The sequence below is a fragment of the Chanos chanos genome, chromosome 1, assembly GCF_902362185.1.
Source record: "Chanos chanos chromosome 1, fChaCha1.1, whole genome shotgun sequence".
NCBI classification, from domain to species: domain Eukaryota; kingdom Metazoa; phylum Chordata; class Actinopteri; order Gonorynchiformes; family Chanidae; genus Chanos; species Chanos chanos.
This window is the reverse complement of record NC_044495.1, coordinates 41,552,009-41,567,832: the sequence shown is the minus strand read 5'-3', so window position 1 is coordinate 41,567,832 and position 15,824 is coordinate 41,552,009. Positions and strand designations below refer to the sequence as shown.

The 15,824-nt window shown below is 40.6% G+C and overlaps 2 protein-coding genes across 2 annotated transcripts; one reads left to right on the top strand and one right to left on the bottom strand.

The window, feature by feature from the left end:
- Positions 1-1,895: 1,895 nt before the first annotated feature.
- tpi1a (triosephosphate isomerase 1a) lies at positions 1,896-6,817 on the bottom strand. Its single transcript, XM_030784698.1, has 7 exons — positions 6,709-6,817; positions 5,531-5,654; positions 5,175-5,259; positions 4,744-4,876; positions 4,343-4,428; positions 3,855-3,942; positions 1,896-2,014 (listed from the first exon to the last, which is right to left on the bottom strand). The coding sequence occupies exons 1-7, from the start codon at positions 6,815-6,817 to the stop codon at positions 1,896-1,898; spliced, it is 744 nt and encodes a 247-aa protein (XP_030640558.1).
- A 3,796-nt stretch (positions 6,818-10,613) lies between these two features.
- LOC115828498 (HLA class I histocompatibility antigen, Cw-2 alpha chain-like) lies at positions 10,614-15,074 on the top strand (the record flags this gene model as incomplete). Its single annotated transcript, XM_030792543.1, has 6 exons — positions 10,614-10,660; positions 11,158-11,420; positions 13,142-13,420; positions 13,824-14,129; positions 14,628-14,684; positions 15,028-15,074. Coding segments are annotated over 6 exons (999 nt in total), but the record flags the coding sequence as incomplete, so codon positions are not given.
- Between the last annotated feature and the right edge of the window lie 750 nt (positions 15,075-15,824).

Genomic DNA, 15,824 nt, shown 5'->3' with positions numbered 1-15,824 from the left:
CACAATGGTTACTGCTACCCATTAAGCCACATCAGCTCCACACAACACAAACTCTTAAATACAACCTTGACACATACACCACACTTTCCAGTAATAGGTTCAGAGACAATGTATTTCTGGTCCTTTTCTGCCACTGGTGAAAACTCACTGTGAAATGATTCATCAAAATGACGACATTGAGATATGGGTCAGTTTCATTCTAAGAGCTGCAGTTTCGGCCTGTGACCACTAGAGGGGCTTGGTCTGTGTGGACTAAACCTCAGCCGAACATTCAGAACTCTGGCCCGACAGAATCAGACAAGATGTTTTCACCACATCTGACAGTAGGAGAATTAGAAATATTTTCTAAATGTTTTGATATTACGACCAGCAGTAAAGTGAAGAGAATCACCTGCAACACATTGTTCTCAAATCACTGAGTACAAGTCAGTTAACCCTCCACAAGATTCAGTGCTTTACAGGTGTGTTCCCAACTGCCTCACACTGGACTCTACAACAGTTCCATTTGTTGGGTTTATGACTTTTTTTTGTCCCACTGGGTTGATGTTTTGTGCTGGTGACACTCTCTGTTTGTACTCAGTACATTTTCTGCATCTTTCTTATTTTTCATGTTTCCCCCACCACACTTTTCCTGGTTTCACAGTGACAGAGTGCAGTTTAGAGGTCGCTCTGTGTGTATATGGGTGGGGGCGGGGGGGGGGGGGGGGGGGGGGGGGCAGCGTGGAAGAGAGAGAAAGAGAGAGAGCACATTTGCAAGCTTGCCTCATTAGTAAAGAAACCTCTGCAATGTTCTTTGACTGATTTCTACAGATGCTAACATATTTAGCTAGAACAACATTTGGTGTTTTCCCCCATTTTTCATTTAAATTACAGCAGGTGCAGGGACTTAAATTGGTTAGAGAGTTCTCTGTCTCCATACACTACAGCAGGTAATTGTTTACCTCAGAGCTGGCTGTGGCAGCCATGTGTTTGTGTAATGGAGCTCACACAGACGGCAGACAGATGCTTATAAGCCCAGGAACCTGTTTGTACACACTGTTACATTATCTGCTCCCTCTGTCAAACAGAGAGACACATGTCCGAATGAAGAGAGGATTTACAGTCACACAGGCACTGGGAGGCCTCCTGAACACGGTGAGGAATAACATATCATTTCTGATCTTACACCAGCAAACGCACATAGAGCACACAGCAGAAAATACAGCAGCAGATCCTTTCAGATGCAGAAATCAGTCTCAGAACACTCTGGGTGTTTTGTCTGGTAGCTGTTTATTTCAGTCTCTCACAAACTTGAAGTGATTTCCAGTGAAAAGACAAAACAGACCGAGAGCTCTCTTGTCACTTAACCACATCTCTCAGTCATTAATTAAAACAAACTACAGCAATTCTCATTAAATGATCACTACCAAAACACACACACATTACATATTCATCTATTTTCAGCAGCAAACACATATCCAGTGCATCATCTATTCAAGTGTTATCTGTTTACACACATTGCTCAGGCTGTGAAATAATTGTGTAGCAAGATTATTAAGCAATAAATCAACAATAAAAGTCTCCACTAGAACAGAGAGAGCAACCACACAGTTAATAGAACGACTTGTAGAGGGCTTTTATTGTGAAACATTCACACTATACCGTACTGTTAATGCAGCTGTTTTGCTCCAGATAAACACAGTCAAAGGAGGTGCAGCTAAGGGAGGTGATTGTCACACAGACTTAGAAGAGCTGAATCTAAGGGAGATAATTCTCAGAGGGATTCAGAGGAGGTCAGCTTAATGGAGGTGATGCTATAACCCTCTCACACACACCAGAGGAGGTGAAACTAAATGTAGGAGTCGGACTACATATGTCTTGCTTTAAGATCACACAGTGAACGTGTGACAGTCTCTCTATGCACGTGCGTTGATGATGTCAACAAACTCAGGCTTGAGGGAGGCCCCGCCCACCAGGAAACCATCCACATCACTCTGGGATGCCAGTTCCTTACAGCTGCCCCCGGTAACAGAGCCTGAGACAGGAGAGGACAGACAGGATAGGAGAGTCTTGTTAAATTTGAGAAGTCAATCAAATCAAACCAAATCATCCATTGCTAGTGCAAAACATTTCTCTCCTTTCTTTCTTCAAGCTCTGAAGTCCAACCGTTTCTCTCTAATTAAGCAAAATATCACAATCAATAATTCAAGGGTGATAAAAATGATCATCAGCTAACCAGTTAGCCATCGCTAACTTAAAGCAAAAAAAGGACACAGAGCTACAGATAACTAAACACCTACAGCAGTAGCTAATCAAACAACAATAATGTTTTAACAACTGTAACATATTCCACCTGTGTAGGGTACTGTGAAAAAACAGACACAGATCTGTGTGGTCTATCACCACTTTCAACTGTCAATTAGCTGTCTAAGTGAGACACTAAATTCTGTCACAGAGGTCGGTAGAGATGGACTGATGACAAATTTCTGAACACTAATACTGATACAAATATTGATATAACAGGGTTGACTGACATGGTTACCTCATTGTTTACTTGCCTGTGAGTTGCCTTCCATGAAAGGAACTTATACTGGAGTAACTAATGTAGCTGAATAATTAAAATCAATTATACCAACATCACCAATGGAAAACACCACTGTGATTCAGTATTTTACCTCTGAGTGAAGTTATCCACTGAAAAATGCTAATTCACAAAAGGGCAGAGAAATGAGGAAAATAAAGCAGAACATTTTCTTATGCCTTACTGTTAAAGTTGGCTTCATTAACAACAAAGTGTCAAAGAACACTACTGCACCAAACCAGAGGTCCACCCACCCCCCCGCCACCATTACCACCCACTTTTAGACTGTGGGCTGACTCCCTGGGCCCAACTGAGTCTGGTTCAGTCGATTCAACAGTTTGTTCTGACCTCAGGCTAAGAGGTTAAGTGGTGTGTTTGTCTTCTGGTATGTATATTTTATAAATGTGAGCCTGTATGTTAAACCTGATGCTTCAGTCAAAGGAGCAGACTGTGCTGTAGGAACAAAGAAACAGAGGAGTCTCTTCTCCATTTTCTCACAAATCAGTCAGATTTTCAAAGTGTTAATTGGATCAAACTCAGCTCTGAATCAGACTCAGGCTTCTGGCTTCAGGCTTCAGGCTTCAGGTTAGGTTTCGGTTTCAGACGCTTAAGGCTTCAGAGGTTAGGGTTTAGATTTCAGAGGATTTTGCTTAGGTAACTAGGTTTTCTAAAGGTGCATCGACAGAGCAGAGGGAAAGTTTTATATGACACATTTAAAAAAAAAAACAAAAAAAACAAACAAAAAAAGCGTTAACTGTAGGATATGTCTGTGTATCTTTTCGAGTTGTGCGGGCAGATCAGTGGTAGAGCTGAACTCCACCCATATCAGCACTACTCTAACCGCTGGAGATAAGATCAGTGACAAGACTTCTGAATGCTAGAGGGAGAAGGAGTCGCTGTTCATCATTGTTTCATCTGCCAAACACATGAGATGACTTTTCAGAAGGGGAAATGGGCACCAAACATGGAAGAGACTAATGGCACTTGTTTCAGCAATGATTTCAGTAAACATCTGTCTGTTACATTCCAGTAAACATCTGTCTGTTACATTTCAGTAAACATCTGTCTGTTACATTTCAGTAAACATCTGTCTGTTGCATTTCTGCTGCTAGGTTTGGGAAGCAATGTCACTTGTTTAGCTGAAGAATGAAGTAAAAGCTAAAGGTAGTTCAGACTGCACTACAGCCATGAGGGAGAACTGTTTGTGGTCTGGATCTGAGAGAGAGGCAGGCAGACAGACAGAGATAGGGAGAGATGTAGACAGATTTTCGAGAATGTTGTGTCCTTCACTGACCTCCATAGATTATTCGGACTGAATCAGCCACAGACTCAGAGACATTGGCCCTCAGCCACTCCCTCAACTTCTCATGCACCTCCTGGGCCTGGAGACACAGCAGGGTTGAGTTATAAACACACACACATACATACACACACACACAATCATGAACTCAAGTGTGCACAATCACATATGCAAACTTGGACACACAGACACAGGCGCACACCCATGCACACAGACAGACAGATACACACTCAGACAAATTCTGTAAGCTTCTGACACACAGAGAGAAATTCATATCTAATATTGAAGAGCAAAAGATAATTTAATAATTATGCCAAGAATAATTTTCAGAGACAATATTGTAACCACAGGGTCAGTGTCATTGAGCTAAACAAAGACTTGACAATCATGGAACAGAAAACTGTCAAGCCCCCCAAAAGATGATGACATCATTGCTGACGTTCAGTGAAACGGTCAGAGGTCAGAGCGGAGGCCTGGGGTACCTGTTGTGGTGTGGCGGTTTTGCCTGTACCAATCGCCCACACTGGCTCATATGCCAACACCACTCTCGACCAGTCTATCACATTATCTGTAAAATACCGCACGCGCACACACACACACACACACACACACACACACACACACACACACACATATAGTTAGAGATAATTAGAATTAAGTACAAACCTCTCTTTGTCTCAAAGATTACTGAAAAAACACAAATCCCAAAGTCCTACTTAGTGCTGAAACAAAACACTTTTTCCTAATTTCAAATGTAATCCTGAATTGAGAGCTTTATATTAATACAACCTGCAACTCAAATGGTTAGTGACCTTGGTGATGCTGTGGGGTTTCATTACCATGGTTACAACTGTGCCTTTTCCTTGTTTTGTTGGCTCATTACCTGTGATGACTTTAGTCTGTGCGAAAACCACATCTTCCGTGGTTCCCGCCTCTCTCTCCTCGAGCTTCTCCCCAATGCAGGCGATCACTCCAAGACCACTCTCCAGAGCATGGGCCACCTTCTGACCAATCAGCTGCAAGACAGACCAGACCACAGCAAATCAGAGAATGTGCATCAAAGAAGACAATCAGGGAGGTTCTGCATGATCCCACTGTGAATATTTTCAGCTGGCAAAGAGTGAGTAATTAGAGCCGCATTTGATATGCTTCCTAAATATGATCTCTTACAAGCTTTGGAGTACATTAGCTTCCATGGTACAATTTAGACACACAGGTAAGAGCATAGAAAATTCATTTCAATTTTAGATAAAAATTTGCACCCACTGCTGATCAGAGAAAGCAAAGCTGCAGCGACAGGTACCAGACTTTTACCTCATCACTCTCCCCAAAAACATGACGTCTTTCAGAATGACCCAAAATCACCCAGTCAGCTCCACAGTCTTTTATCATCGCTGGGCTAGAGAACGGGCAGACGAGGAGGGAGGAAAGGAGAGAGGGAGGGGGAGGTGTGAACAGACAGACAGACGCAGACATAGGAAACAGACACGAAAACAGACAGATAGAAAGGGGGCCCGGGAGATGGAGAAAAAACAGCATAAGGAACCCAGTAGTAAAAGTAAAACACCAGATAATACAGAGACAAACACAGATAGACAATGACTGTTTTTTTCAAGGCTATTGCAGGACTCAGTGTCCAGACCAAGGGGAGACACAGACAAATCTATTACCTGATCTCCCCAGTGAAAGCACCTTTTGCCACCTTATAGCAGTTCTGGGCAGCCACACTAATCCTGGGGTCCAGGTTGGACCTGGCAAAGTCTAGGTAGATCGACGGTGCACCGCATACAACCTCTGCAGACATTTACAACAAAGAGAACAACCATGAAACCTGTATTAGTTCTCTGACTGGAAAACAACAGTTTGGCATAATTTTGTCAAGGCAAAACAGCTGACTTGGGAGAACAAAGGACAAAACTCGAATTTTAATAAACATTCACACACATAATTACAGTGCAAGGTATCCTGTCTGAGCCAACAGCTACCGTCACGCAGCAATCAAAAACATTAGACCTCTATATACTGTATGTGTAGTTAATTTACTCAGCATACCAGCGACCTCTCTGTATACAAATTTGAACGTTAAGATATGTTGTCATTCTGCGCTACGCCTAAACGCGTACCTGTCTAAGAGATATCACTTCAGCCATATTCTAGTGTTTCATATAGCTTAATTTTCAGACAGTTACGCCTCCGTCTCAGTAATTAAGAAACAAAACCGTTAAAGTTCTCTTTTTCTAAACCCACAGCTGCCGTTGGTAGAAGTTACACATCAGTTACGTGACCAACTATTTCTGTCAAAAGGCGACGCATTAAGCGACAAAAACAAAATAGAACGTGGTTATCGAGGACACATCAATGAAATAACTCCTTGTTTCTCATTTATATTTTAATTTGTAAAATGTATGTCAGTTAGCTTATCATACTCAAAACAAAGCATGCCTGGTCGTGAGTTATTGACAGATTCGCGATCTTGCATAAAAGCTTACGCTAAATGTCTGCAGACAGCTATCGCATAAAAAGGTTGCGGATGACAGGAATAACTGTTATTGTGTCTAGTCTTTCACTCTATCGGGAGCTGCAGGCCCAGAGTCCTTATGGGGATGCCCAATGTCAAAGCGTCGTTCGTTGCACTGCAATGACTCGTGCCCTCACACCAGTGATCCAAACAGAGTATTACGTTACTGATTTGCTTTCATTGTTTAAACGGACATTATTTGGGCTATTGGTATCAGAGATCGTCGTAATGAACAAATGGTAAGAGTAGGAGTTAAACGGAAAGCCGGTTGTTTTCTTTTTATTTTAATGACAGCGCCACTTCAATTCAGATGCTAGGCACGCAGTTTACCTGTCTCATCATGCAAACTAGCCGTGTTAAGTGTTGTGATGAGGTCGCCAAGACTTTTCTTATCGCCGTTCATCTTCCAGTTTCCCCCGACGAAAAATTTTCTGGACATCTTGACAATTTAACGGAGGCAAAAAACCGATGCCTATAGCTGGAGCTTTTATGGATCTGTGTTAGCCTGAGCACCCTGTCCAATCCAGTATCATACAAGACCGGTTGCACACTCCCACTCTGTGCTGATTAGCTGCAAGGCCCAGAAGGAGCAGGCGTTTAAGAATGCTTGTCTCAAGAACCTGCTTAATCTTGAGAGCTTCCTGTTGCGCGTGCGTGCAATATGGTCCAAGTACTGGATGTGATAAACATATCTCTCATATCACATTTTTTTGGTTATTTTTTCCCCAAAACTCACCAAAATATTATTTAGGGTACGTAGCGGCGATTAACGGGATCCAACCACAATACTCCAATCATGAGCGTTTTTAAAGTGACTCCACTTGTTACATGTGGCAAGTTAAATTTGCAAGATTTGGGAGATAAGAGCTATCTGTACAACCACCAAACTCTACCTAATATTTCGTTTAGATGTGATTAACTTTTGGGAAGAGGGGCAACTTTAGACACCTTGCAATCACTTAAGTAAAATACGGAATACTGTTTCATTGACCCGCTTGTTCTGTATTTTACCATTGTGACAATGGTAACAGAAGTTTACCTTGAAAATCTCTCATCTTACTGCTTATGTACAGAGTGCTGACAAAATAATAAGGGTACAGACAATATAATGAACTACTGAAGTTCTTATAAAGGTTCTAGTGTTTGGCAAGGCCATGGGGGCTGTTTAACTTCATTTTAGTATTGATAAAACTGCACCTTTATTCTGTTTGGCAGTGTATATGGGGGTGTTTGTGTCTTTCAATATTGGATTATCTTCGGGGGGGAAAAGCAGTTTTAGCACCACAGAGTATAGAATTGCTTAAAATGCCTTGTCCTGGGCTGTAATTCCACCATGCAAAGTAACAAGGTTGCACAGAGGAACAAACTCAGTCACTCCTACAAAATGCAATTGGGAACATGCAATTTGGATTGAAAGCTTCCTTTGATTTCTTTTGGCTCTAAACACAATCAAATCCAGGTGTAGGAAAATGAGTTAAAGAAAACCAATCATACCCTATGACTTTCTTACACTGCTGAGAGGGCTGGGGTTTGTTCTCATAAATGTCAGATATGTATTGTTCCACTGGATTTGGTTACAAGTAGTTTCTGAATGGCAGTCCAAACATAAATATCAACTTTGTGAACATCTGGTTTGTTGAGAAGTGCTCACAGGGGAGTGGATTAAGCTCTGTGGGTATGTTTGAGGTTGGTATTTTGTGGTTAAGTGTGTAGATCCCTAGAGACTGAGAGATATAGAGATACAGTTAGAGGTATTCGGTTGAACTGTTCCTCATTCCTAATGTAGCCACTCTTGTTTGGTCAAAAGATCATATTTTTTCCACTCTGTTCCATTTACAGTTAAGATTATTTTATTTTTTGCTGTTTCTTATGGGCACTATCCACCTGATGGAATGTAACTCGTAAAATACCTCAGAGATCCAGCCTCATATGGAAAATCCACCATAAAACTGAGCTGGGAATCCCAGATGGAGAGCACATTTACATAACTGATAGTTTCAAAAGTTTTCTTAACAGTTTGTTTCATCCAAGTGGACCGATGGCAAGATTCATGGATTGTTTACTTTTATCAGGATACACTACTAGAGGGAAGGTATAAAGGTGAGATGTGCGATCAGATCTTTCTCAACTATACACTCTATTCTTTATAGGGGTAGAATGAAAATTTGGCTATGGGAAAGTGTCGAGAGAATACCGTCAGTCTGTTCCGCTGTCCAGTACACACTCAGATACGTTTCATTCACTCTCAGCCTCCAACCTTCTCTTCTGTCCACTCCCAATCAAAGAATTATTTACACCTGCACAATCTGGCTCTGAGACTACACAAGGAAGAAAAAATCTAGTGTTTTTGCCGCACAGTGTCAGAGCACTTGAAACACAGAAGATTCTCAGTGTGCAGATTGATGATAAACATAGCTAGCTTTAAGAATGAATCTGTATTACTGAATGCACTGGTTGTTGATAGTTCATGCAGACCTTCCCAGACTAATGAACTCACTTTCCAAAAATGTGATGTTGAAATATATGCCGTTCGGATTTATTTAGATTATTGTAGATTATTCAGCTTTACGACCATCCCCTGATGCATGTTAGAGCTGTTCTTGAGCAGTTGGGGTAGTTGTGACAACAGACTTCTTGGGTCACACTCGATATTACGTTTGGGATGTTCATCGTGGCAAGATTTTACTGGTATAATAAATTACAAGACAGATGTCAGTTTACTCTGTGGGGAAAATAAGTTTTGAATTTCAAGCCCTCTCAAAGTGATCAAAGGAAGTGCTACAAATGTTACAGCTATTCCATTACACCCACCAGCCCCAACATTTGACAAATTTCATTACATGTGCAGTTTATGGCTGGAGCAACAGACAGTTTCCTGTTTCCTTCCCCACCAGACCACCAGTGGTTGTGTCTATATATAATGCTTAAAAATGGTTTCACTTCATATGACAAGTCTTACATCTCGACACTCTGCGAACATATAGGAAGTAGAGTCTGCAGAGTTGAAAGTAAAGGGGGGAAAAAACCTGAACCCGTGTTCATATTTTCAGCTGTGAAAAACATGGCAGTTGTGGTGTATTTGGTTCTTATTAGCTTTGTGCGTGCTTCAGCAGGTAAGTCTCTAATTTTAATTGATCATCTCAAATAATCTTTTTTGCTTTTACATGTTTAATATTTTTGCTCTTACTGTTTCTTCCCCACTGGCCCCTGAGATATATATGGATTGCATAGACTGTTACTCTTTTTGAGTAACCTTTAAAAATAGTCTTTATCAAAAACAATTCCCCAGAACTGTGGTCTTAAATATAGTGTGTTTTTGTTTGTGTTGTCAGTCTATGACACCTGAATTTATCTTTAAGAATGTCAGTGCATTGCATAATTGCATGGATGTTTTAAAAAAGTGCATAAACACTTGTATAAAGAAAAATTTATGCCTGCAGATCAAAAATATTGCTTCATAGGTTCTCTGAATTCAAGCCTCAGGTAGTATTATTAAAAATGTTGATGTATAAACAGTGCAAGAAGTACTTTTTTCCCTCATCTTCCTTATTAAGGCATTAACATACACATTTTCAGTTCTGTCTTTGTTCATGTTTAACATGTAACCCATTGTTGCCTGTGATTTGCTGAGTGCTTGTTAATTTTTACTGCAGTGATGAGTATTTTCATGATTTTTTTAAACTTCCAGTACATAACATGAAGGAACGGCTTTGGTTAATAAGAAACATTAATATATTAACTGATCACAATAAATTAAAAAAACAGTGGACCATCTTTACTCATGAACAAAAGTTAGCTCAAATTGTGAACATATAATCAGAGCACAAAACACATTCACTTTTTTAAATTATTATTATTATTATTATTATTATTATTATTATTACCACGCACTGGTGACATAATGGCAGGAAGAAGGGTACTTTACATTTAAGATAAGATATTATTTACATACTACATAGTAAAAGTTGATAGAGTCGTTTTTCCTGTTTCATTTTTAACTTACATTTTATTTTTTTAAAAGCGAATTAGCTGCCCGTATCTTTGTAAACCTAGTCCATTGTGCTGATTTGTGGAGATATATGCAATAGCTAAGTGATGATTAAAAACACGCATTGCATTCTCTAGAAATGACTGAGACGGTGCTCCGCTGATAGAATCTTTTCAACCAAAAGACACTTTTAAACACAACTCCTGACTGGACATCTAAGACTTGACTCGAAAATGAAAATGAACTTGTAAACATCTCTGCCGAACTTTCCCTAACAGAAACTTACTCAGTGTCCCAATGAACTGTTCTGTACACATTTGCACAGCTGTGGTAGGCTTTTTTTCAGCTGTGTTTTCCCACTACGGTCAAAGACGCTAGAGGTGTTCACAGGTAGCCACAGGTAATCTTATTTACCAGCAGTTAACATTAATTGTTCCAGGTAAACTGTTCATGTTGCATTGGGCTGAGAAACTGAAATGCGGGGTGTTTTCAGCTGGTGACAGGACAGTTAACTAACTGTGCATGCGACTTCTTTCTGAAAGTGTGGATAGGCCGCTTAGAAAGAAAATAGCTTTATTTCATTTTAGATTCAATTTTAAAAGTAGTTTTTATTTTTTAGGTTTTTTTCTCTCTCATTTTAATTTATTCAAAATATTTGACAATAGTGGTTAACAGCTTTCGGTTATCAGGGCTTTAACTGAATCTTATTTTGTTTTCTTTGATAGTTTTGGAATAACTGGGTATGGATTGCCAGTCCTAATCAGCTTTCTTTTGTATCTGATTGTAGATTTACACTCTTTGAAATATTTCTACACGGCTGTGTCTGGGAACATTGACTTCCCAGAGTTCACTGCTGTGGGGCTGGTGGATGATGAGCAGTTCATGTACTTTGACAGTAACGTGATGAGAGCTGTCCCAAAAACAGAGTGGATTACTCAGGGCGTCGGAGCAGAATACTGGGAGCAGGAGACTCAGGCCGATGTGATAACCCATCGAACCTACAAAAACAACATTCAAATTCTCATAGAACGCTTCAACCAGTCTAAGCTGTATGGTATGTGTACACACACACACACGCACACACACATCTACTCATTGGGCACTAAAGTCTTGAAAAGACAACTTTGCTGCAACAGTTCCACCCAAATTCATGATGAAATTCATGATTGAGTTGATACTGGACTGTCACAAAATTACACAAGGCGTAAAGCCACGTTGCTGATATTCAGTAGAGAAGTTATTAGGTTTGCCAGTCCCTGCGTTCTGACTGTGAATATTATCAGTCGTGCAGATCACAGGAGGTGTAATAGGAGTAAGTCTCAAAGGGAACTCGACTTGACTTTTACCTTAAAGGACCTTTGCCACCCGTTTGAGAGGCTTCCTCAGTTAAACTGAGTGGAGGGAGACTGCTTTAAAGCTCCGTGGGCCACTCAACACCCACATGAAATTCGAAACTTGTTGAGGTTACATGATAGTCATAGTCATGGGAGGGTGGTAGAACCTGCTGGGATAGGGATGTTTAGTGGTATTGTAAGTATCTGATATAATCCAGGGTGATACGGTGGTGCACTGGGTAGTGCTGTTGCAAGAAGGTCTCGGGTTTGATTCCCGGCCAGGTGGCTAGAGTCTTTTCTGTGTGGAGTTTACATGTTCTCCCCATGTCTGCATGGGTTTTCTCTGGGAGCTCCGGTTCTCTCCCACAGTCCAAAGAAATGCAGTTCAGGTGAACTGGAGACACTAAATTGCCCCTAGGTATGAATGTGTGTTTGTCTGTGTGTCTGTCTGTGTGTTTCCCTGCATTTCTCCCTGTGAGCGCTGGGATAGGGTCCAGAACCCCCTGTGACCCTTATTAGGATAAGCGGCTTAGATTATGAGTGAGTGATAGATGCCCCACCTCCAACCTAACCTGGTTGCAGGGGCGAATGAAGAATTGCCACTGGTTGACACCCCACCCCCCTGACTCTTGTTACCCATAATACCATGAGGCTCTTTTAACACATCAGCACCACCCTATAACAATAGCACACACAATAACTTCCTCACAAAACCTGTCACCTCCAAAAGACTCTGCTCACTAATCAGAGCAACTGATATCCTCAGATCACATCAATGGTCTCTGTTCTTCGGAAGCCTGTTACAGCCACTGTAATTTCAAACATGGCCACCATTCATTCATTCATTCATTTTCTAAGCCACTTATCCCAATCAGGGTTACGGGGTGTACTGGAGCCTACCCCAACACTCACTGGGCAAGAGGAGGGGGAACACCCTGGACAGGTGGCCAGTCCGTCGCAGGGCAACGTGGCCATCTGTTTATTAACAAACCTCACACATTCATGTTCACTGAGTCAAATGCTGAGCTGCACTACAACAACCCACATCAGTTTATCTGTCTTTCATGCAGGTCAAGCAGCATGCCACTGAATCAGCTCCAGTTGGTTCAAGGGTATTCACTAACACACATCGTTGGTGTCCTGCATTGGAAGGGGCTATTGAGCTCTGCTCTTTTTCCCATGTTTTTGTTGAGACTAATTTGATACAGAGGCAAATATTTAATCAAGTACAGTCGTTAGAGGCTGATATACACAATGTTTAATACCTACATCATTTCCTTTTCGATGTGAAGTCTTCCACTTAATGAAATAGCAATAACTTTAAGAGGTTTTACAACAATGCACCTGGAATGTCAACACAAGAAACACACTCCATTCCATAATTGTGAATATTCACACTGTCATGTCGATGATGATGATGATTTCATCCTCCTCCCCTCAGGTGTACACACACTCCAGAGAATGTATGGTTGTGAGTGGGATGCTAAGACTGGAGAGGTAAATGGGTTTGATCAGATTGGATATGATGGAGGAGATTTTATAGCTCTGGATCTGAAGAGTATGAGATACATCGCTGCAGTGCAACAGGCTCTCATCACTAAACTCAAATGGGAAGCAGACAGGGACCAGCTTCAGCGCTACAGAGAATACTTCAATAAAGAGTGCTCTGACTGGCTGAGGAGATATGTACAGGATGGGAGGAGCATTCTGGACAGAGCAGGTGCAACAACAATGATCAATACACAAAATGTATTTTTGAGATATAAAACAATAACACTGATTCATACACAAGTTCCTTCTCTGCCACTCCTCTATTATTCAGATTTATCCAGAGAAGATCTGTAAGCAGTAGTTTGCGTGAGAATGGGGCAACATATGTTACAAGTTTTGCATCTTTAATTCTCTTATAAGAAAGTCCTGGCCACATTGAACTTCTGATGGAAATATGGTTGTAGAGCAGTAGTAGTAACTTCTGATCTCCTGTAAGTTTCACTGACAAACCCATAGTGTCACGCAACATACAACACCTACTTAAAAAATGACTATGAATTTTGAACTTTGGAGCAGCTTGGAACTTTGCAGTATTCAATTTCCCATTTGTCTCTCTCTCTTTTTCTTTCCAGTCTCTCCTGAGGTGTCTCTGTTGCAGAGGGACTCCTCTTCTCCAGTGGTGTGTCATGTTACAGGTTTCTATCCTAGACAAGTGATGATTTCCTGGCAGAAAAATGGTCAAGACCATAGTGAGGATGTGGATCTTAGAGAGACCGTCCCTAATGGAGATGGAACCTTCCAGAAGAACAGTGTCCTCTATATGAGGCCTGAGGACTGGAGGAATAACCCTGAGACATATTCATGTGTGGTTCAGCACAGGAGTCTGACAGAGGACATTGTTATCCAACTGAAACCAAAGAATGTCAAATCCAGCTCAGGTAAGAGATGTCAAATTACACAAAAAACAGAGCATATGTAAGATTGTCAGTGCAGTAATGAAGTCATATGTGTGAATAGCACATACTGGCCAGTTGGGAATGCATTTTATAACTTGCAATCGATATGAAATAATTATTCAGTGTTTGCAGTGTGATGTTTCCCAGTAATTAACTTATCCATGATGTCTTTTGTTAGCTTTGACCATGTCACAGATTACTGATTACAAAGGGCAAACTGTGTGTAAAAATCTATATGTCATTTTTTTTTCAGTTTTGTAGTAATCTGTCAAAACCATGTTTTCAGTTTGGAAGAAGGATCCTCAACATACCAGACAGAGAGGAAAATATTAAAAAAAAGGGAAGAAAAATGGGATGTATTTCCTTGATGGCCATCTCTGTTGGACACGGAATGTAAACACTGTGATAATAAATAAATGACTGATTTTATTTCAGTATCATTTATTCGTCTGTCCCTCCCTGTTGAGTATGTGGCTCCAGTTCTTATCCTCATCACCGTAGCTGTCGGCTTCCTCAGCTGGAGAGATTCCAGCACTGGTAAGAGTCCGACCAAAAATCGAACAGCAGGAATGGAAATGATGTGTGTGCATTCTGTGAAAAAGCGAGTGAGTATATGATTGTGAGTATATGATTGTGGTAGGCAATCCTGTTTCCTAATTTGTGTTCTTTTTTTTTTTACTTCTTTCCTAGGTGTTGCAGTTTGTAGGATAGTCATTTTGTGCACAGTTACAAACAGTGAGTGGATTTCTTTGTTGTTTGTCTTTAAGTTACACTGCACATTCCTGAATGTGAACAGATTTTACATACTGAGAGATGCATAAAAAGCAGACTCAACATTTATGCATCTGAATTGTGAAATGTTATGAATTTGAAATTGTAGCTGTTATTGTGATCATGCTGATTGTGAAAGTCACGAGTGGCTCATGATGAAAAGCCATCCGGCATCAGCCTGTCACCCTCTACAAAAATGTGAGCAAACTTTCTCTTCTCTTACACAAAAGCTATGGCCAATTGATCTTTTAGTTGCTTTACATGGTTCTACAAAATTCTACACGGCTTACTGGAGAACAGCCAGACCTGGACTGACAGACCCACTTAGCTTATGACCCATATGGAAAATGAAACATAAACAGACAAATTAAAATCTAATTATTACATATAATTCACACGAACATCAGGAACACACCCCCCCCCCCCTTCCACATGATCTTTTACTGTAACTGTAAACTGTTAGAGAATGACCACATTTGAGATGCAGCAGCAGAAAAAAATAATTTCAGTTAAAGGTATAAACAGTGGATGATATTTTGAATATTAAGACATACTAGCAGTAGTATTCATTCCATTTATATACATGTTGTTTCAGATTGTCTGTTGATGTTGAAGCTCTGAAAATGCAGCCAATAGGCCTGTAAATGTCAGTTTGGCACATTTGTGGTTGAGCTCAGTTTAATGTTTCTCCCTTTGCTCTGTTTTTTTTTTTTTTTTTTTTTTTTGTGGTGCATGTGTCTGTGAGCTGCTCGTGTTTGTGTGAAATATCCAACATCAGGTTCATGTTAACATGTGTAATGTCTGAACTTTGGCCTCTCACAGTGGACTGACTGGAAGAAGACTTCACACAGAGAACAGGAAGGGCAGATGCAGATGTAAAAAGTTTCTTTGAAAATCAAGAGATTT